Genomic DNA, 21,672 nt, shown 5'->3' with positions numbered 1-21,672 from the left:
TCCGTACAGCCCACGTCTACCTCGGGGCTGGATGTTTGTGTTTGTGCCATTATATCCTCATTGACACACAACACGTCACAGAAATACGCACCAGTGAATATATCTCTCCAACACTGGGTGGCGTTACGAAGGTCATCCAGCCGTAAAACTTGGCTTAATCCTAATATATTCCTGAAACTAAGTAGTTGGGTGAGGGCCATGAAGAAGAAAGAATATAATACGGTACTATTTAGTTTGTACTGACTTATTATTAATAAATTTTGTTAATGGTTCTACGTCCCACTAACTACTCTTGACGGTTTTCGGAGAAGACGAGGCCCCGCAGGAATTATTTAACGTGCCAGTAAATCTACCGACACGAAGCTGTCGTACCAGCGCACTGAGCCAGGATCGAACCTCTCAAAAGGCCAGCGCCTCAACCGTCTGAGCCAGTGAGGCCGGCCACTGACTTATTAAATATCATGGCAATCGTTTCAGAGAATTATCTGTTCTGTTTCTATCACCGTATCCCCCCTTTCTGTCGGTATTTAGGGGTACAAGCGATAATCTATTACATATTTCTGTTGTAAGACGAGCGAACCGCAGGCCGTAAAATTCATTTCTAAGTTTCACAATTTCCTGAGGAGAAATCAAACTCTTGCTTGCCTTGGTCAGGCAACGACTCTACAATCGATTTGTAGAGAGACAAATACACAGAGGCTAAATATACTCAGGTTCCTAGATACAGACAAGAGACTGTCAACACCAGTCTGTGGACCTTCCATGACCTATCCTCAATCTGCCAGATTAAGTCCGCCCTCCGTGAGGATCACAGGGAGGGAAGTGAAGGTGGTGATAAAATAACATCTCTCAACTTCCACTACAGTGAGCGAACTCTCATGGCCTCCTTTCGGCTGCAGGTTTCCCGACACCATTGTAACCATGGCTACCAGTGTTCGTCAGTAGCGACATCTTCTCACTGTGCGCATTCTTCCTGTAACTAAGAGCTTGACAAAATGTCGTATGAAGTGAACCACTTTCTGCACCTCAGTCCAGAATTAAAATCCTTGAACTGCTCTAGAAGCGAACCCAGGGCCTTGGAATAAGAGACAGGCACGCCACCTCCACACCACAGGTTGGTAGGTAAGGGTTTTTCTGTCCGAAGGCAGGTCCGAATCTCCGCAAAGCTGTGCCTGAGCCGAAGTTTACGTACGGTAGGGTGGCCAGTTCCTTTATGCTCCTCCATTCCCTTACCCTCCACCAACAGCGCGTGGCAACCCATCCAAATCTTGACCACGTCCAATGTTGCTTAACTTCGGAGATCTCACGGGAACAGGTGTTTCAACACGGCTAGATTAGTATTATACTAGTGGACCTGCGCTGTTCCGCAAACGGGTCAGATAACTCGTCTTGATAGGCCTGTCGTAGACAAATTATTTTACCTGCCCGTTTCAATAGTTGTATGAACATGTAATACCGGTACATAATAATTGATATATTCCCTGCGTAGTTTATAACACTTATTTCCATACAGTATTCACTGTGCTTCAACCATTCGGGCATCTTAATATTTTCAGAACATCTTGCTCGAGATAGTGCAACATACAATTGGCCGCGACTGAACACTGTTTCGGATAAGGAGACACCCACTTTTTTTAAAGAGGTTATTACTGGTAAATGGTCGTACAGAAAGCCAGTCTGTGCGTACGTCGATGTTTCCTATTAGCAGTATATTAGGAACATATATTGAGAAGCTGCGGAAGATCAGAAGATCAACGAGGATATAGCACAGAATAATACACAGTGTCCGCCTCTGTGGTGTAGTGGTTATTGTGATTAGCTGCCACCCCCAGAGGCCCGGGTTCGCTTCCCGGCCCGACTCTGCCACGGAATTTGAAAAGTGGTACGAGGGCTGGAACGGGGTCCACTCAGGCTCGGGAGGTCAACTGAGTAGAGGAGGGTTCGATTCCCTCCTCAGCCATCCTGGAAGTGGTTTTCCGTGGTTTTCCCACTTCTCCTCCCGGCAAATGCCGGGATGGTACCTAACATAAGGCCGCGGCCACTTCCTTCCACCTTCCTTGTCTATCCCTTCCAAAATTCCTATCCCCTACCCCCACAAGGCTCCTGTTCAGCATGGCAGGTGAGGCCGCCTGGGCGAGGTACTGGCAATCCTCCCCCGTTGTATCCCCAGAGTCTCAAGCTCCAGAACACTGCTCTTGAGATGGTATAGGTGGGATCCCTCGCTGAGTCCGAGGGAAAAACCGACCCTGGAGGGAAAACAGATTACGAACGAATGATAATACACAGTTCAAAAAATTAGCGGAACATGTTTTGTAACGTCTGGTATGTGAACGTTAATTTGGTAGATGGGCTTCCAATGGTCGTACAGCATACCTTGAGACAGTAGCTACTCACGGTACGTCAAATCGAAGTTATACTCCATCTGTAGGCGTACCAAGTTGGGGGTAGGGGGGGGGGATAGGAATGGAAGAAAAGGAAGAAAAGAATACGATTGCAGACCACTCGTATCAGATATTTTTTCAGCTGTTCTTCCAGTTCTAATGATTCAAAAAACAAAGCAAAGTCTTCTCCATACAGGCTATGAAGGCCCTTGGAGGGGTGGAAGCTAAAGGCTTCCACTATCCGGAACCTCGGCACTTGATGGGGTAGACTGTTTAGCTATACGCCCGGCCGCCCTTGCACCCAGGAATTAACCTGGTGCTCATTTTTGGTGTAGGCTGAGTGAACCTCAGGGCCATGTGCACCTCCGGAAGTGGAAATCTCGTTTCTTAAATTTTAAGACTTCCTGGCGGGGATTCGAACCCACGTCCTTCCGGGCCAGGCAGCCCCTTTTAATGATTCAAGGGAATGTTTAATCCATTGATAATAGAAGATGATTCGTTTACAGCTGCCCATAAGGCACATAGTTCCGCGATATTCATTCTTCCTATTTCCGATTATCATACGATTGGTATGTGCATTCTGCTCGTCACGTTCCACCAGAATTTTCTGATAGTAAATTATCACCAAGGAGTCCGGCTCCATGGTTAAATGGTTAGCGTGCTGGTCCTAGGTCTCAGGGAACCCGGGTTCGATTCCGGGCAGGGTCGGGAATTTTAACCATAATTGGTTAATTTCTCTGGCACGGGGACTGAGTGTATGTGTTGTCTTCATCATCATTTCATCCTCATCACGACTCGCAGGTCTTCTACATGTGTCAAATCAAAAGACTTGCACCTGGCGAGCCGAACCTGTCCTCGGACACTCCCGGCATTAAAAGCCATACGCCATTTCATTTTTTTTTTTCGCCAAGGAACTTAATTGAAATAACAGTGTCATTTACCTCAAAGTCGATGCCCTTTCACAGAACTAATAATATTGACAATATCAAATTGAAGTTCTCAGAAGGAAAACATAATTAAATTTAATCCATTGGAAATGTTTAAGTATTCACGCTCTTTAAGCTGTCTTTTTCCTGAAATTAGCAGCGTTTTCCCCCAGTGTATCAGTGGTGTGAATTACGACACCTTTCTAAGACGCTAGCGGCTAGCGCATCGTTGATACACCATCGCAAGCCTCCACCAAATTGTAGCAATCCACACCACTGTTACACTGAGGCGAAACGCTGCTAGTTTTAGGGTTGAAATGGCCTAAATAATTGAATGTTTTAAAATTAACAATCGATGAAATAGAAGATCTCAGTGTAAAATCTCATCAAGTCCAAAAAGTAAAATTTTACATGAGACAATAAAACCATTCCAAAACTTCCAAATGTGCACGAATATCAAATCAAATTATTCACACAGGCATTGTTACCTAGCAACCGTGCAGGCTATGGCTGGTTGCCATCCGAAATTAGCAGCGTTGATGGATGGCCATGACCGGGAGACATATTTACGATCATTTGATCGCAAACGGAAAAGTGTTTTCTTTTTTTAAATATTGAAAACATTGTTTAGCAGACAAAGTCCCCATACTAAGATAAATGTAAAATAAAGCAATTTCCTCAATTGTGGACTAGAGGGCGAGTCTTGGATAGCTCTATCAAACTTAAAAAGAATAGTTCGAAAAACATTTCCGGTCTAAATGCAATTCCAGTAAAAGAGCCTAAATTCTCTTGTTTATTTACTCGTTTTCTTTCTCATTCAAATACGAATCCGAGTCAAATTAACCTATTTACATAATTCTTTTTGCAATATATTCCTTGGTTCAATACCCTCAGGCGTTTTTGATTTTTTGAAAAATATCTACACCGAATGTAGTTATAAGGGCTTAAGTGAAACTCTTCATTGACTCACATTAGCGCTCGTAGTGATTGAAAACGGCGAACTGCTAACCTAATCGACCGGCTAACAATAATTAAGGAAAGGGTTGTAATTTTTTGGGAATAGAAAGAATATATCCTCATATTTATCATATTTTGTTAAAATTCGTAGCTCATAAGTTACCCATAGGATATTTCCAACATTGAATTGCTTGCCTGAAGGGCTAGAAGAGTGAATACATTTTTAATCGTTGCAAACTTTAGTTTTGATAAGTTAATTCTAGAGCACGGAGTACGCGCTCCATCGATGTAGCTTCAGTTTGAGGGCCGTGATAGCTGAGTTGCATTATCACTCGATTTCCATTAAAGCTTCCGTGTTTCGTATCCCAACCAATGCAAGTTGGATTTTAGAAATCAAGAAGCCACGGCGATGTGGTTTTGATACGACATAAAACTACATGTCCTGTGAATATGATCACGTAATACTACGAGCTTGCTTGCTCCAGTCAGAGAGAGAACAAGAGTCTTCGCTCCGTGTTAGTTCAGTGCGCGTGAGATAACACTTCTTCAGTAATGACTACATCTCGGAAGAAGTGTTGGAATTTTTATTTATTTCACACTTTGATCTAAATTCCTTATAAAATCATAGAAACAAGGCACTGTGTGGTGGAAGTATAAGTCAACAGTAAAGCACTTGGCATCGGTCCATTTCAATGATGTGCGTATTGACAAGCTCCGTACACCTCTATGAAGTGATCGGCTGAGCGGCAAATCTCTGAATTTAGCCAGGAGAAGCAGAATTGGATAGAGTATTCGATTAAGGTTTTGACTTTAGCGTATAAAGTACATCACCGAGCAAGTGCCAGTGCGGTTTTGGAGCAGCTTGCATTCCGCACATAGCGAGCTCGAACCCCACCGTCGGCACCACTGAAGATGTTTCTCCGTGGTGGCCAATTTCCACACCAAGCAAATGCTGGGATGCATCTTAATAAAGGTCGCGGTCATTTACTTCGCTTTCCTATCCCATCGTCGCCATAAGACATATCTGTGTCGGTGCGACGTAAAGAAAAGATGTGTGGGACATTGGTGGGCATTGGTAAAAGAATACACTATACAGCGTCAATTAAACGATAATAGCAAAGTGAAATTTAAAACAATATTAACACTTCTAACAGGTAACTTGTCTAAAATTTCTTACATAACTCGACGCTTCATTTAATGTATTCTTTCATTCTTCTTCTTTCTTTCTTAATCTGTTTACCATCGAGGATTGATTTTTCCCTCGGATTCAGCCTCTACCGCCTCAAGGACAGTGTCCTGGGGCGTGAGACTTTTGCGACGGGGGTACAACTGGGAAGGAGGATCAGTACCTCACCCGTGTGACCTTTACAACATACAAATCTTTACAACACACCGCCCTTCCCAGTCCCATATAGGCCTGGCAGATCAAGCGACAACTGCTGAATGCCAAGGCCTGCAGACACGTGGTCACCGTGACGAGTTCTAACGGTCGCTATTCTTCGACTTCTAGACAAGTCCGCTAAGCTTCCACAAGATAGCTTCCCAGTTGTTCTCAGGTAAATTGTGCGGACTTTGAATCATCCCTCAGATATAGGTAAGAATCCCTAACCCAATGAGTTGGCTCTGCGGTTAGGGGTGCGCAGCTGTTAGCTTGCATTCGGGAGTAGTGGGTTCGAACCCCACTGTCGGCAGCCCTGAATATAGTTTTCAGTGTTTTCACATTTGCACATCAGGCAATTAAGTCCACAACCGCTTCATTTGACTCCTAGCCCTTTCGTGTCCCATTGTCGCCGTAAGACCTATCAGTATCGGTGCGACGTAAAGCCAACAGTAAAAAAGTAATCCCTGACCTAACCAGGTTTCGAAGCCGAGGCCTCAGGGTAACCCTAGAACGCGGGGTCAGAATTTAGATGCGTGATCATTATTGCATAAGGAAAAGTTTCCTCCAAATGTTAAAAAAAATGTCAGAGACAAAAGTTTCTGTACTGAAGTAGGTTCATTAGGAGATTATTGGAATATCTCTTAGCCCTACATCTCTTAATTTGAAAAATAAAAGTAACCACACAACTAAAAAATAATTAGATAAGAGAGAATATTCATTAAAATATTGATCAGGAACATAATTGGATAGCAAGCATGCCGGGAAGGTCTGGTCCACATGTCTCGTCAATCTGTGTCAAGTATTATGCGCATGATCTGGACTGGTTATGTGCTAGATCTTCGTAATACGTATGGACGAATGTAGGTGACGAACATACATTCCACACCTATAATGCATTGTGTGAAAACCTACAACCTGTTTTCCACTCAGTGATCGGGTCAGGGATGGAATGAATGAAACCCCCATCTTGCGGCGAAGATAGGAATTGTGCTGGCTGTCGAGGCCTGTCGCACTCTTTTGGGGCAATGATTAATGACTGACAGATGAAATGATATTGGAGAGTGTTGGTGGAATGAAAGATGACAGGGAAAATCGGAGTACCCGAAGAAAAACCTGTCCCGCCTCTGCTTTGTCCAGCACAAATCTCACATAGAGTGCCCGGGATTTGAACCAAAACCCAGCGGTGAGAGGCCGACGTCCTCAGCTGTAAAATGAGAGCATTCACGTACAGCAGAACAGAGGTAGAAAAGCCAACTTCGCAAGAGGGCATGGAGACCTCAAAAGAAGTGGCTATCTCTTATATCGGACCATATTTGTTTCCAGGAATTAACGTAGTGCACATTTCTGTTGTAGGCTGAACGAATCACAAGTCAATGTGTCTCTCAAAGAGTGGCTCGTTGCTGAAAACCATAGTTTCCTGATAAAGAATGGAAGTGACACTCCTCCTGATGAGCAAAACACGATACAACTATCTCGGTTCAGCGACCCCACGGTACTAGCTGTCACTGATGGGACAATAATATAGAATGTACAATGTTATCTAACTCCCAAGCTACTTTCCGCCAACAATCAGGAAGGCTGTTTTAATCGGGACGCAGCAGAAATTCCATCTTTTGGAGATGAGTGGAAGCAGAAGAGATTAATCATATCCCAACAATGGTCAATACAATGTTATTTTTCATCAGCTTTATGAGCTTTCGTCATGGTAGGTCTTCACATTTAGTTTTCTTCCGATTCTATGATAGCGAGGGACGTAATGTAGAGGGAGTCCTACCTTCTTACAAACTTCCATGAATCCCTCTTGTCTTATTCACGCGATTGTTCCTTAACGATTTTTCCCCATTTTTATAATCATCTTCTCAATTTTCCTTGTCGATATGGACCGATGACGAAGCTGTTCTATAGGTCTACCTCAAGGCAATCACGACAAAAACACGATATATCGATACGGTAAGAGTGTATACGGTATGAATGATCGCATATTTAATTCTATATAACTTTACTGATTTAGTATTTATCGATAGAACAACTAATAACATAAATATTATAGAATTAAATTTTAGGCCCTTCCCTAAACTACCATTGTAGTGCTTCATTCCCCGGCTTTAGATACCGATTTTCATTAAATTCTCTAGAGCCTTTTTCTCGCGATGCGAGGGCAGAGATGGAGGAAAATTAAAAACTGCATTTTCTTGTTACTGTGGACACGGTCGATGCAGAAATACCATTCTTTTAAAATTCTGAGCAATAAACAAACAAAGCTATTATTTTATATATAGATATTACTGGCCGATTACCTGGATGTCTTATTGTCGAGATTATAAGCCATATATAAATGTATATAAAAGACTACGGTCAACTATATATTACACAGACGTGAGAAGGATTGAATAAATGTATGAATTATTACTAGTGTTTATCTTGATCTGATTGAGAGTCAAATTTTATCTACTCAAATAGGAGAGGGATGTCTACATTGGAGACGCAGTGATCAGTAAAACAAAATATCTGGCAGTGGTAATTCTAAAGACAAAGAACTTGGAGGATGATCTGAAAATCGTAGGTAAAAGAGCATGTAGGAAGAGAGATAATGGCCAGCAATACTTAAGGCGAAAAGAAGAACAGTGAATGGTATCTTAAGAGGTAAACGTTGTACTGTTGCCTCATTGTGCTCGTCGAAATGTCTTTCCATAATAATATCACCTTCTCTTATTTTAGGCCAAGACACATGACGTATAAAAACTCGTTTGAAGGGAGTTCTGGAAATCCTATAAAATATAAATGATTTTTCCTCTAATATTAACATGAAATATATAAGAAAGCTCAAATTGTTAACATACTGGAGGATTCTAAACGTGTTTAGGTTTCCCATCTGAAGTTATCGTACGATTCTCTATAAAACGTTAAGGAGAACACAAAAAATAATGTAGGAGAGAGGTCCTTCCAGAGATTTTCAAAATAAAATGATAATCCTCATTGGTGTTTTAAGGAACAAATCAACGGCATTACATATCTCTGCTATAGACCTGCTACCTATGTTCAAAGTTGCGGATCGAATACCGGCACAGTCGGCCGACAATGTAAATGCTACAGACTCGCGTTAAAAGATAATGAGCTCCATATCATTACGATAATAGTTTATGTGACGTTGAAACAAAACACAATTATCATCATTATAAACTGCAATAAACAAGAATTGCAAGTGTAACGTGAATGCTGTCATAAAAGTAGTTAAAACACCAACAATTGCTGCGCTCAGAATACCACAAGGTGCTGTATTAGGTCCAAAACTACACAAAACGTGCTTGCATGTCTTTCAAATAATTTTACATCAGAAACAAGGAGATGACTAAGTGAACACTAGCGATGAGATGTTAGGTACGTGAGGACCGAAGGTCAAATAACTTCTAGTTTCTATAATAACAGTTGCTCGAAGTCCTTCATATCATCAGAAAGAAAGACTAGGGACTCACCGTGCAGGACGCAGACGAACAGCACAGCCGCAAGTACACTGCAGGAGCACTTCATGTTGAGTTGTGGGGCGAGGACACGGACACACTGAGCGCTCAGCGGTTGTGCAGCGCGTTATAGCTATCAGGAGCAGGAGCAATCCCCACCACAAGCACTGCTCCCCTTGGCGTCGACACTTTGGTGGTCTTTTAATATCAATATTAGATGATTTATTATTACGATTGATGATTATGGTGATTATTATTATTATTATTATTATTATTATTATTATTATTATTATTATTATTATTATTATTATTATTATTATTATTATTATTATTATTATTATTCGTCGTTACAAGACCTATCTGTGTCGGTGCGACGTAAAGCAACTAGCAAAATGTAGTAATAATAATAATAATAATAATAATAATAATAATAATAATAATAATAATAATAATAATAATAATAATAATAATAATAATAATACCTCATTTGCTATGCTGAGCAGGGGCTTATAAGGAATGGGAAGAGTGGAAAAGATAGACAAGGAAGAGGGAAGGAAGCGGCCGTGGCCTTAATTAGCGTACAGCCACACCATTTGCCTGGTGTGAAAATGGCATACCACTGAAAACCATCTGCAGGGCTGCCGAGAGTGGGATTCGGACCCACTATCTCCTGGTTGCAAGCTCACACCTGCGCGCCCCCAACCACACGGCCAAATCGCCCGGTAAAGGTTAGGTAGGCCCACCATCGCCGCATTTGTCCCAAGGAGAATTGGAACACTACGGAATACCACTTCGAGGTTGGCTTAGGTGGGAATCGAACCTCCTTCTTCTCAGTCGACCTCCCAAAGCTGAGCGGACCTCGTTCCAGTTCTCATACCACTTTTCAAATTTCATGGCAGAGCCGGGAATCGAACCTGGGCCTCCGGGTGTAGCAACTAATCACACTATCCACTACACCACAGAGGGGGACGTTATTATTATTATTATTATTATTATTATTATTATTATTATTATTATTATTATTATTGTTACGGAGTTATTCGAGGAAGGCAGAGGTGAAAGAAGGTGCGGGCTGGAATGGGTCTAACTACAAGTCTTAAAGATGAATTTAAAATTTAAATAAAGGTTATATTTTCAACAGATAACAACATTTAATAATTTTCACTAGGTGAAATAACAAAGGTTATATTTTCAACAGATAACAACATTTAATTATTTTCACTAGGTGAAATAACAAAGAAAATCAGGTACAATGCAACTTTACAAAAGAAAACACAAGTTAAGGGGTCTTTACAAATTCTGGGCAACGAGCCCAAATTCGTCAATCTTTGAGCTCTCAGCTCACAACCACAAAATACCAAAGGGCAGAACGCCCCTAATTAATGGAGCACTAGCTCCCAGCAATCAAAATGTCACGCCTCCCCGAGGCACCTTTCAAAATACCAGAAAGAGCTAACCCGCTCTCAATCTTTCAAGCTTATTAAGAGGCCATAAACGGACTTTACTACAAACTGCCCTCAAGGCACACTTATAAATAAACAGGCGTAACTTGTACCCACTCTACTGGGCCTAAAATGAAAAATAATAGGTTACTTTAAATGGCAAATGCAAAAGGAATGGAGGCGTGAGTTAACTCTCCTAAATACACATTTTAAAACCTAAGAGGCACTAGGCCGATTACACAGGGGCTAATCCCAATCTATGGAGGTGACTAGTATACAAAATAAATTTAACACATTAAGAAGGAAGAGAAAAACGGTTACGAGAACATAGTCACCTCAAATTCAAAAATGAAGGGGAGCTCGAGAGGGTAAAGCACTCTCTATCCCCGATTTACAGTTAAAGAAATTTGTAGTTTTTACATAGACTGAAAAGGGATTTACATTTTAAGAGATGGGTTACATATTAAAGGTTTTGAACCTTCCCCGCGAGTTAAACTGTTGAAGATCTGTTGCCCGAAGAAAGAGGCGCTTCCCGACCCCTGCTACATATCCACACGCTAAGCTAGATGTTATTGAAGTGGCCCGGAGACAAGAAAATCAGCAGTTTTTATACCCTCGCGGAAAATTCGAGACCTTTCATGAATGATTAAGACCCGCCCACAAACGTTTATTGGCTAACAGCAAAAGTTACACACAAATCGATGAAGAAACACCTTATTGGTGGGAAATTAATTACAGAAATTTAGGATTGGTTAAATTCAAAACAGGCGGAAAGAAAGCTTAATATTGCCAATCCTCAAATGAAAGAACAAAATTTAGTAAAGACAAAACTTATGAATACAAAATTTCTCCAAGAAAGTTCATTCCTTCGCACCAGAGTGCATTATCATTGTTTTTTAGTAGAGACATCTGTTAGAGAATGTCGACACTTCTTGATCAACGCAAGCAAATCAAAAACACCCAGTGACATCTTCTGATAAACAGTAGAGTTGATTCAGTTGTTATAGTTCAGGGTTTCTACTGTAGAGAGGTACTTTAAGGCGGAAAATTCAAATTTGCAGCGTAGAGGTGTACCAACCGGTACAATTATTATTATTATTATTATTATTATTATTATTATTATTATTATTATTATTATTATTATTATTATTATTCGAATCTTTGGCTGAATTTTTAGCGTCGAGGCCTTCACTTCAGAGGATTTCGGGTTCGGTTCCCAACTCGGTCGCGGATTGTAATCGCATACGATTAATTCTTCTGGCTCGGAGACTGGGCGTTTTCGTTTGTTCAAACACTCTCCTCTTCATATTCAGACAATGCACCACAGAAACATGCAGTAGTGAATATATCCCTCCAGATAGGTTTTGCGTCAGGAAGTGCATCTGGCCGTTAAACAGGGCCAAATCCACATTTGAAGACAGTTCGCACCAGCGACTCCATTATTATGAAATGAAATGGCGTATGGCTCTTAGCGCCGGGAGTGTCCGAGGACAAGTTCGGCTCGCCAGGTGCAGGTCTTTTGATCTGACGACGGTAGGCGACCTGCGTGTTGTGATGAGCATGAAATGATGATGAAGACGACACATACACCCAACCCCCGTGGCAGCGGAATTAACCAATTATGGTTAAAATTCCTGACCCGGCATGAATCGAACTCGGGATACCTGTGGCCAAAAGGCCAGCACGCTAACAATTTAGCCATGGAGCCGGGCAGTATTATTGTTATTCTTCTTCTTATTATTAGTATTAGTGTACCACACGAAAGAAACAAACAAGCTGTTGCAATAGTAAATGCGGTTACGAACATTTCTAATACTGTTAAGCCTGGAGCACAACAAGGTACTATATTAGTGCCAGTGCCATATACTACACTGGCGGAAAAATGTATCCAAACACCAAGAAAGGGTTGTGCTAGATTAGCGAACGTTGGTAGGCGTGTTTATAGGTCCATCTGAAAGATGACATTCATTTAAATTTTTCTCAAATCGCATTAGCGTGGCACTAACAGCGGCCCAATGACGTTGCACATCAGATTTGCTTCAAATACGGGCTGTGCTGTGCGAGAGCGTTAGGTACCTGTGAGTGTGACTGGGTCAAGAATACGACGACCAAGTGGACAGTATCAACAGCTCACTGCGGTTGAACGAGGCTGTATAATAGGGCTACGTGAAGGTGGATTTTCCTTCCGCGCTATTGCAGAACGACTTGGCAGGAATGGCTCCACTGTGCAGCAGTGGTCACGAGGTACACTCGCAAGAAGACCTGGCTCCGAATGTCCACGTAGCACTACCGAGAGGGAGGACCGCCGTATTCAGCGTATGGCTGTGGCGTTGCGGACTGCGTCTGCAGCAGCAATCTGAGTGGCAGTTGGCACCGCAGAGACGAAACAAACTGTTCAAAATCGGTTACTTGAAAGACAGCTCCGAGCCAGACGCGCTGCGGCGTGAATTCCACTTACCCCAAACCACCGCCGCCTGTGAATTCAGTGGTGTCAAGCAAGAGCTCATTGGAGGATGGAGTGGAGGTCCGCTGTGTTTTCCGATGAAAGGCGGTTCTGCCTTGGTGCCAGTGTGTTGGTTAGAAAGAGCCCAGATGAGTACCAGCATTCCACTTGTCTGAGCGTCGACACACTGGACCTACACAGAGAGTTCTGGTCTGCGCAGGAGCACTCTCATCGTTATCTAGGGGGTGTTTTCCAACAGGATAATGCACGCGCCCTCACGCCGCTGGTGTAACCCAACGTGCTCTACAGAATGCCGACATGTTGCCTTGGCCTGCTTGATTCCCCGATCAATGCCCAATCGAGCACGTATGGGACATCATTGGACGACAACTCCAGCGTCATCCACAACCGGCATTAAGCGTCCCTGTATTGAGCGATAAAGTGCAACAGGCATGGAACTCCATCCCACAAACTGACATGCGGCACCTTTATGATGCACGTTTGCATGCCTGCATTCAACAGTCAGGCGATTACACTGGTTATTAATGGACCAGCATGGCGTATTTGCGATGGCATTTCTCGTGTGGATATTAACGTGTAGTCTTGTACTTTTAATCAATTAAATGTTACCTCGACAAATATATTGCCATAATTTCCATATTCTACATTCCTTATTTCATGGTGTTTGGATGTTTTTTCCTGCAGTATATATAGTACATGTTTGAATAAAATAAGGCAATAAACCACAATTACATATTCAAATAAGCAGGAGTTATTGCCATATTAGCTATACGAGGAATAAGGCCCTTAGCATACTATAGTTTCTGAGGAAAGACTAAGAGATTCAGCAATGTTTTTACACTGGAGACTTCTGTTAGTAGATTTATCGGAACGTTGAAGTTCTGCATTTCAGATGTACTCTCCCAATTCGTAAAACGGAGAGTAACGAAAGGGCCGTTAAACATATCACATATTTCTTTATTATTTTTTGGCAATTGAGTCAAGAATAATATCCTGTAAATTATGTGCACATATCTACGTAACGAAGTTTTTATTAAAATTTTAAGCTAGTAGTGAGTCATTGTAGATCTCAACCTACTGTAAATAACAGTGTTGAACCAAACCAAACCAAACCCCACGGCACTTAACCGCCGTTGAAAGGGCCTTGGCCTGACCAGCGACCGCTGCTCAGTCCGAAGGCCTGCAGATTACGAGAGGTCGTGTGGTCAGCATGACGCATCCTCTCGGCTGTTATTCTGGGCTTTCGAGACCGGGGCCGCCATCTCACCGTCAGATACCTCCTCAATTCTAATCACGTAGGCTGAGTGGACCTCGAACCAGCCCTCAGGTCGAGAGAAGAATCCCTGACGTGGCCGTGAATCGATCGCGAGGCCTCCGGGCGAGAGGCAGACACGTTACCCCTACCCCACGGGGCCGGCATGATAATGTCGAGGTATGTTTAGACAGATAGGTAGATAATGTATTTAATCGCGGTGAAGTTAGGGTTGCAAATACTCTGTTAAACTCAACCACCTCCTTGAGAATGTATATTATTAAAATTATAGAAGATAGAAGACCGCTGACGTACCCGTGTTTCGCTACGGAATTCTAGATTGTATATGAAGTAGTCTACATATTGTAAGACTTAATTAAATTGCATGGCTCTTTGCATTTCCAGAGAAACACCACGGGGAGGTCGAAATATTATGTTCCTCATGATAAATCCCGATTGGAGAATTTTCATGATATTGACAGGCCCCCCTTGATTAAGATTTAATGTGATAGTAAAACATAGAAAAGCATATTTTTCTGGAATGCTGTTAGAATTACGAAGGAAATGTTTACAAATTTTCATCTAGGAAATATCATTTTAAGTTCACTCGCTGACTCAATTATTTAATAGGACTAACAGTTTAGGCAGGGTACGCACTTTTAACGGTCCCAGGCGTACATTTTACTATGACTTGCTTCACATTATATTTCCGTGCAAGGCCCCCTTAAGATACACTGCACCGAGCTCGATAGCTGCACTGTCGGCAGCCCTGAAAATGGTTTTCCGTGGTTTCCCATTTTCACACCAGGCAAATGCTGGGGCTGTACCTTAATTAAGTCCACGGCCGCTTCCTTCCAACTCCTAGCCCTTCCCTGTCCCATCGCAGCCATAAGACCTATCTGTGTCGGTGCGACGTAAAGCAAATAGCAAAAAAGATACACTGTGCCGGGCTGAGTGGCTCAGACGGTTAAGGCGCTGGCCTTCTAACCCCAACTTGGCAGGTTCGATCCTGGCTCAGTCAGGTGGTATTTGAAGGTGCTCAAATACGACAGCCTCGTCTCGGTAGATTTACTGGCACGTAAAAGAACTCATGTCGGACTAAATTCCGGCACCTCGGCGTCTCCGAAGACCGTGAAAGTAGTTAGTGGGACGTAAAGCAAATAACATTATTATTATTAAGATACACTGTAATAGTAAGCACCCTATATCTTAACCGAAGTACCAGTTGTATGCTTGCCAAATTTGAGGAGGGTCCGTCAAGTACGTTTTATGTGTAGAGAACCAAGACAAAGAGACCAAGGACAAAGCAAGCGACAAAACACAGAAAAATATGTTTTCCTCGAAAACTATTCCAGATCGTTCTTTCTTAATCCGTTTACCTCCAGATTTGGTTTCTCCCTCGGACGCAGAGAGGGATCCCACCTCTACCGCCTCAAGGGCAGTGTCCTGGAGCGTGAGACTTTGGGTTGGGGGTCAGTACCTCTTCCAGGCGGCCTCACCTGCTATGCTGAACAGGCGCCTTGTGGGAGGATAGGAAGATCGGAAAGGACAGGCAAGGAATAGGGAAGGAAGCGGCCGTGGCCTTAAGTTAGGTACCATCTCGACATTTGCCTGGAGGAGAAGTGGGAAACTACGGACAACCACTTCGAGGATGGCGTTGACCTACCGAGGCTGAGTGGACCCGTTCCAGCCCTCGTACCAATCTTCAAGTTTCGTGGCAGAGCCGCGAATCGAACCCGGATCTCCGGGGGTGGCAGCTAATCACGCTAACTAGTGCATCACAGAGGCGTACGTGTCTTTACATCGACGATTAAATATGTTTTTGTACGTTTTTTTAATTGCGACAATGCTTTAAAATATACATACCCTTACACGCCTGTACTTCGCACTCGTACATTCTCTCGTGTACACGGAAAAGCTTAGAACTGTGGATATGAACTCGCTGTCGCTTCTTCTAAGTTCAAAATTATATGAAAGATCTAAGATTTTCCGTGTACCGGAGTGCGATAATTTGGTTTCTGATTGTCACAATCCCCGTCACTTAGTTTGGATCCCCATCGTTGGACCCTACACTTGATGTAGCTCACACGATTGCTGAATAAAAATTTGAACAAGGTCCCACCGAGATTTGAACTCGGATCGCTGGATTCAAAGTCCAGAGTGCTAACCATTACACCATGGGACCACCATGTTATTCATCTCCTGCAAACACTATTTTGTGTGGCAACTTGTATTGATCAACGAGTTCGACAATCTACGGTTTCGTGACACATCAGGGCGCTGTAACAATACGTGTTGCTTGTTATATGGCTTTATCTTGGTGTTTTTGTAATTTCAGCATTGTTTATTTTGACGCATGCTATGTTTGCGGTAGTTCCTTCATGCTCCTGGCATAGGCAGCGTGGTGACCACGCTCGAAGTTGCTTAACTTCGGAGACCGCCAACATCCAGTGTTTAAACATGGCTATACCGTTGGTACATTTCCATACCTCTTCAACATTATTATTATTATTATTATTATTATTATTATTATTATTATTATTATTATTATTATTATTATTATTATTATACTTTAAATATCTCGGTGAGATCCTAAAACCAACAGGGTTAGAAAAGGAAGCACATAAAGTCCGATTTAAAAAACTCAAAAGAGCACATTGGAGAACCCGTGACATCTGCAACAAGAAATGTATGTCCATACTATAACCTTTCAATGGTCTCCGGATCAGTGATAGAGGAACCATTGAAGGTTATGACAACGAAGAAGTCAACGGAAATTATACGGAAATATACGTCCGGTCGTTATAGGTCCAGTCACCATACGTCCAGCTATGTCTGTACGCTAAGATTAAATAAGATGTTCGGTTACATCGCGCATTGCTATCTACGAAATGTCACTGTAAAATTTGTCACAAATGGGACATAATAATTGCTTTTACTTAAATGAAGTGAAAAATCTGCGGCAAATTAAGAAATATCGAAGTTATTAGAGAAATATGAATAACTTAAGGCCTGTAGACAGGACTCCTTTATGTCGTATTCCGCTGCTGGTGCCGTCTCTTGTTAATTTCTTGAGGTCCAGGGCTAGCACCGAGCAATGGAAGTGCTATGTCTCTGGATTCTATTATATTTGTCCATATGAGTAGAGCGGCCAGCTGAAACAGCAAAATGGAGGTCAACAGCATTCACGATGTTATTTCGTTCTTCAATGAGGCAAATGACCATGTTATAGTGATGTGGATGGGACTCTACGGAAAAACAACTAAGGACGCATTCAACAACTTGGTGCTGCACATTACAGAGAAATGTCGTAAGCACCACAAAAATGATATAGCATGATCTCTGGACCAATAAATATTTTTCATTTTTGTTCGAACGAAAATAGCATGATCCCTGGACCAATAAATCACTAGTCCAGAGAATTCTTCTTATGTACATTGGCCATAGCTTTTTGTTGCCTATTAAATCTTGCACATCGCGATACAATTCAGGAAATGATGTCATTGACAACTGAAGCAATGAAACGAAAGCAAAGAACTTCAGTGAACACAGACATCACACACGAAATGGTTGAAAGTGTAAGACAAACAAAAGACATACGTGTGTTATTGTGAGCGTAGCACCAAAAGTACTTGTAAAGTAGTAAAGTAGGTATACATAAAATTCTCCAAAAATAAAATATTTCTTAATTTACCGCAGATTTTACACTTCAACTGTGTAAAAGCAATTATTATGTTCCATTTGTGACAAATTTTATAGTGACATTTCTTAGATAGGAATGCGCGACGTAACCAAGATGTTCATAATGCAAAGTTTGAAATAATGCTGAAGTAGACAAGCGATAAGCTTTGATGATAAGAGTTTTCAAATAATATTCCGAAGACTATGTGTATTGAAACGTGTGAATAATCGTCAGAATGTTAATCCTTGACACGGTAGGGAATCGAATTTTACATATTTAAGTGAATGGCCGTTGTTAGAGAATATTCGGCACAAGATGACATTAATATGGAAGTAATGGGATGTCTCATATTTAAATGATGTTATTGTCACCTGAAGCAGGATATGACTAGTAATCATCTTGAGCAGTTGCTTTGTAGTATTTGAATTTCATACACAGTAGTATGTCTTCATAATTTTCAAGAGAATCTTCGGATGAGGCCAGATGCTGCGGGATTGTTTCAAAGTCTTCTTATCTATATATATAAAATGACATGTCCTGACTGACTGACTGACTGACTGGCTGACTGCTTCATCATCGCCGACCCGAAACTACTGGACGTAAAGAAATGAAATTTTGGGGATACACTCATATTAACATGTAGGTGCAAGCTAAGAGAGGATTTTTGGATATTCCGTCACTAAGGGGATGAAAAAAGGGGGGGGGGGTGAAATTTTAAAATGAGTGTATCTATATCTCAAAACTTTCAAAGTTTGCACATGTAAAAATTGGTATTTAGAATCTTCTTTAAAAATAAGGAAATACGTATTTTTTGTTTTCAGAAAATCCCAATAGGAGGGGTGAAAAAGGGTGAAAAGTGGATTGAATACCTTTAATCAGGATACCGGTACTTATATCTCAGAAACTGAAGATATTACAGACCTGAAAATTGGTACTTTTGATCTCTTTTAAAAATAAAGAGACATGTATTTTTTTTTTGCTTTTGGAAAATCCAATTAATGGGAGGGTGAAAAGAGGGGTGAATTTTTTAAATGAGTGCATCTATATCTCAAAACTTTTAAAGTTTACAGATGTAAAAATTGGTATTTAGAATCTTCATTAAAAATAAAGAAACACGTATTTTTTGTTTTCGAAAAATCCAATAGGAGGGGGTGAAAAGCGGTGAAAAATGGATTGAATGCCTTTAATGAGGCTACTTATGTTTCAGAACTTGAAGATATTACAGACATGAAAACTGGTGTTTGGGATTTCCTTTAAAAATAAAGAAACATGTATTTTTCATTTTTGGAAAATCCAATTAATGGGATGGGGGTGAAAAGGGGGTGAATTTTTAAAATGAGTGTATCTATATCTCAAAACTTTTAAAGTTTATAGATGTAAAAATTGGTATTTAGAATCTCCTTTAAAAACAAAGAAACACGTATTTTTTGTTTTCGGAAAATCCAAATGGGAAGGGTGGAAAAGGGTAAAAAAGGGGTTGAATGCCTTTATTGAGGCTACTTATATTTCAGAACCTGAAGATATTACAGACCTGAATATTGGTATATGGGGGTCTACTTTAAAAATAACGAAACAGGAATTTTTTTGTTTTTGGAAAATTCAAATAATGGGGGGTGAAAAGGGGGGTGAAATTTTAAAATGAGTGTGTCTAAATCTTAAAACTTTACAGATGTAAAAATTGGTATTTAGAATTTCCTTTAAAAAAAGGCACAAGTATATTTTGTTTTCTGTAAATTCCAATAGGAGGGGTGTAAAAGGGTTAATGATGGGCTGAATGCCTTTAATGAGGATACATATATCTCAGAAACTGAAGATATTACAGAACTGAAAATTTGTATTCGGTATCTCCTTTAAAAATAAAGAAACACGTATTTTTTTGCTTTTGGAAAATCCAATTAATGGCGGTTAAACAGGAGTGACAAATTGGGGTGAATTTTTCGAAAGACTATATCTACAGAATATCTGAGAAACGTAAAATGTTACAGACGTAGAAAGTGTGTACTTGGAATTTCCTGTAAATGTAAATAAACGTAGGTGATTTGTTTTTGGAAACTCCACTTAAGGGGAAATAAAAAGGGGTGAAATTTTAAAATGAGAATTTCTACAGTATATCTCAAAAAAGTAACGTGTTACAGAAGTGAAATATTGTATTTTTATCTCTATTAAAAATAAAGAAACGTGTATTTTTAGTTTTCGGAAATACCACTTGGGTGGAGAGGGGTAAAAGTGACTGAAAATGGTGTTGATTTCTTTTAATTAGGCTACTGATATCTCAAAAAATGAAGATGTTACAGACGTGAAATTTGATATTTGGAATCTGCCTTAAAAGTAAAGAAACACGTATTCTCGGAAAATCCAATGAAGGCTGTGGTGAAAGAACTGAAAAATTAATTGACTTAATTCTATGAGAATACATCTAATAAAAACTAAAGTTGTTACAGACGTGAAAATTGGTATTTGGATCTCCTGTAAAAACAAAGAAAAACGCGTTTTGGGGTGAAACCATCTTCGGGGGCGGGAGTGAAAAGGAGTTGAATTCCTTTCATGAGGACACATAAATCAAAAACTGAAGAAGTTAGAGTCGTGATAATTGGTATTTAGAACATCCTTTACTATTAAAGAAACAAGAAACAAAAATTCACTTGGGGGGGGGGGAGGAGTGTGAAAGGAAGTGAAAAAAATGAATTTTTTTATGGGGACACTTATATATCAAAACTGAAGGTAATAGACGTCAACATTGGTGTTTGGAATTTCCTTTAAACATAAAGAAACACTCATGCTTTTAATTTTCTTTTTTTGGGAGGGGGGGGGGGTAAATAAACTTAACGGCGGTGGGGTGTAAAAGGAGGTGAGACCAATTGATTTTACTGTTCATAATGTACTTATTAGGAGCCTCCGTTGCTGAGGCGGCAGCCCGCCGGCCTCTCACAACTGGGTTCCGTGGTTCAAATCCCGGTCACTCCATGTGATATTCGTGCTGGAAAAAACGGAGGCGGGACAGGGTTTTCTCCGGACACTCCGGTTTTCCGTGTCACCATTCATTCCAGAAAAACTGTCCAATATTTCATTTCATTTGTCATTCATCGATCATTGCCGCAGAGGAGTGCTTCGGCAGCCGGCAAAGTTCCTATTGTCGCCGCTAGATGGCGCTTTATTCTTTTCATTCCTGACCCTGTCGAGTGACTGGAAACAGGCTGTAGATTTTCGATGTACTTATTCTGATCATAAACCGATCATTTTTAATCTTTCCTGGGTTCGTTTTCAACAGCCATCTTTTCCTTCGGAAAACGTTCTTAGATTACAGTAGATTCTCCTAGCATATAAATAAAAATTTAAACACATTTGAAATAAACGATAGGAATGCAATTGACCATCAAATTTTTCACCTCTATAATAAGGTCAATAATGCACGGAAGTATGTCATTCGTATCGCCAGAAATCCCGCACACTTGCCTACGCGCGACAATGGTGCTGGTCACATTCTCAAAAATGACAATGGCAGCAGATGTAATTTACCGCCAAGTAACGGTCTTGCATTTTGCTGTGGGGTCCAGAACATCTAATAATAATAATAATAATAATAATAATAATAATAATAATAATAATAATAATAATAATAATAATAATAATAATAATAATAATAATAATGTTCTGGACCGTCGTCAAATGTGCGGACCACGCTGGAAATGGGTCTTGGACGGGTAATGACTAAAAAAGCAGTCCAGCCGC

General features: G+C 40.9%; 1 protein-coding gene and 1 non-coding gene across 2 annotated transcripts in view; both read right to left on the bottom strand.

The window, feature by feature from the left end:
• The window catches only part of LOC136866965 (serine protease inhibitor dipetalogastin), a 305,131-nt gene extending 295,943 nt beyond the window's left edge, over window positions 1–9,188 (bottom strand). The window contains exon 1 of the mRNA XM_067144054.2: window positions 9,119–9,188. Within this exon, the coding sequence (XP_067000155.2) occupies window positions 9,119–9,173 (55 nt within the window). The 5' untranslated portion in view covers window positions 9,174–9,188. The remainder of the gene's footprint in view (window positions 1–9,118) is intronic.
• Window positions 9,189–16,374: 7,186 nt separating this feature from the next.
• Window positions 16,375–16,446, bottom strand: TRNAQ-UUG (transfer RNA glutamine (anticodon UUG)). Its single transcript has one exon. It is a non-coding gene; the product is annotated as a tRNA-Gln (tRNA).
• Between the last annotated feature and the right edge of the window lie 5,226 nt (window positions 16,447–21,672).

This window comes from Anabrus simplex, chromosome 3, assembly GCF_040414725.1.
Source record: "Anabrus simplex isolate iqAnaSimp1 chromosome 3, ASM4041472v1, whole genome shotgun sequence".
Classification (NCBI taxonomy): Eukaryota; Metazoa; Arthropoda; class Insecta; order Orthoptera; family Tettigoniidae; genus Anabrus; species Anabrus simplex.
This window is presented reverse-complemented; position numbering and strand designations above follow the sequence as displayed.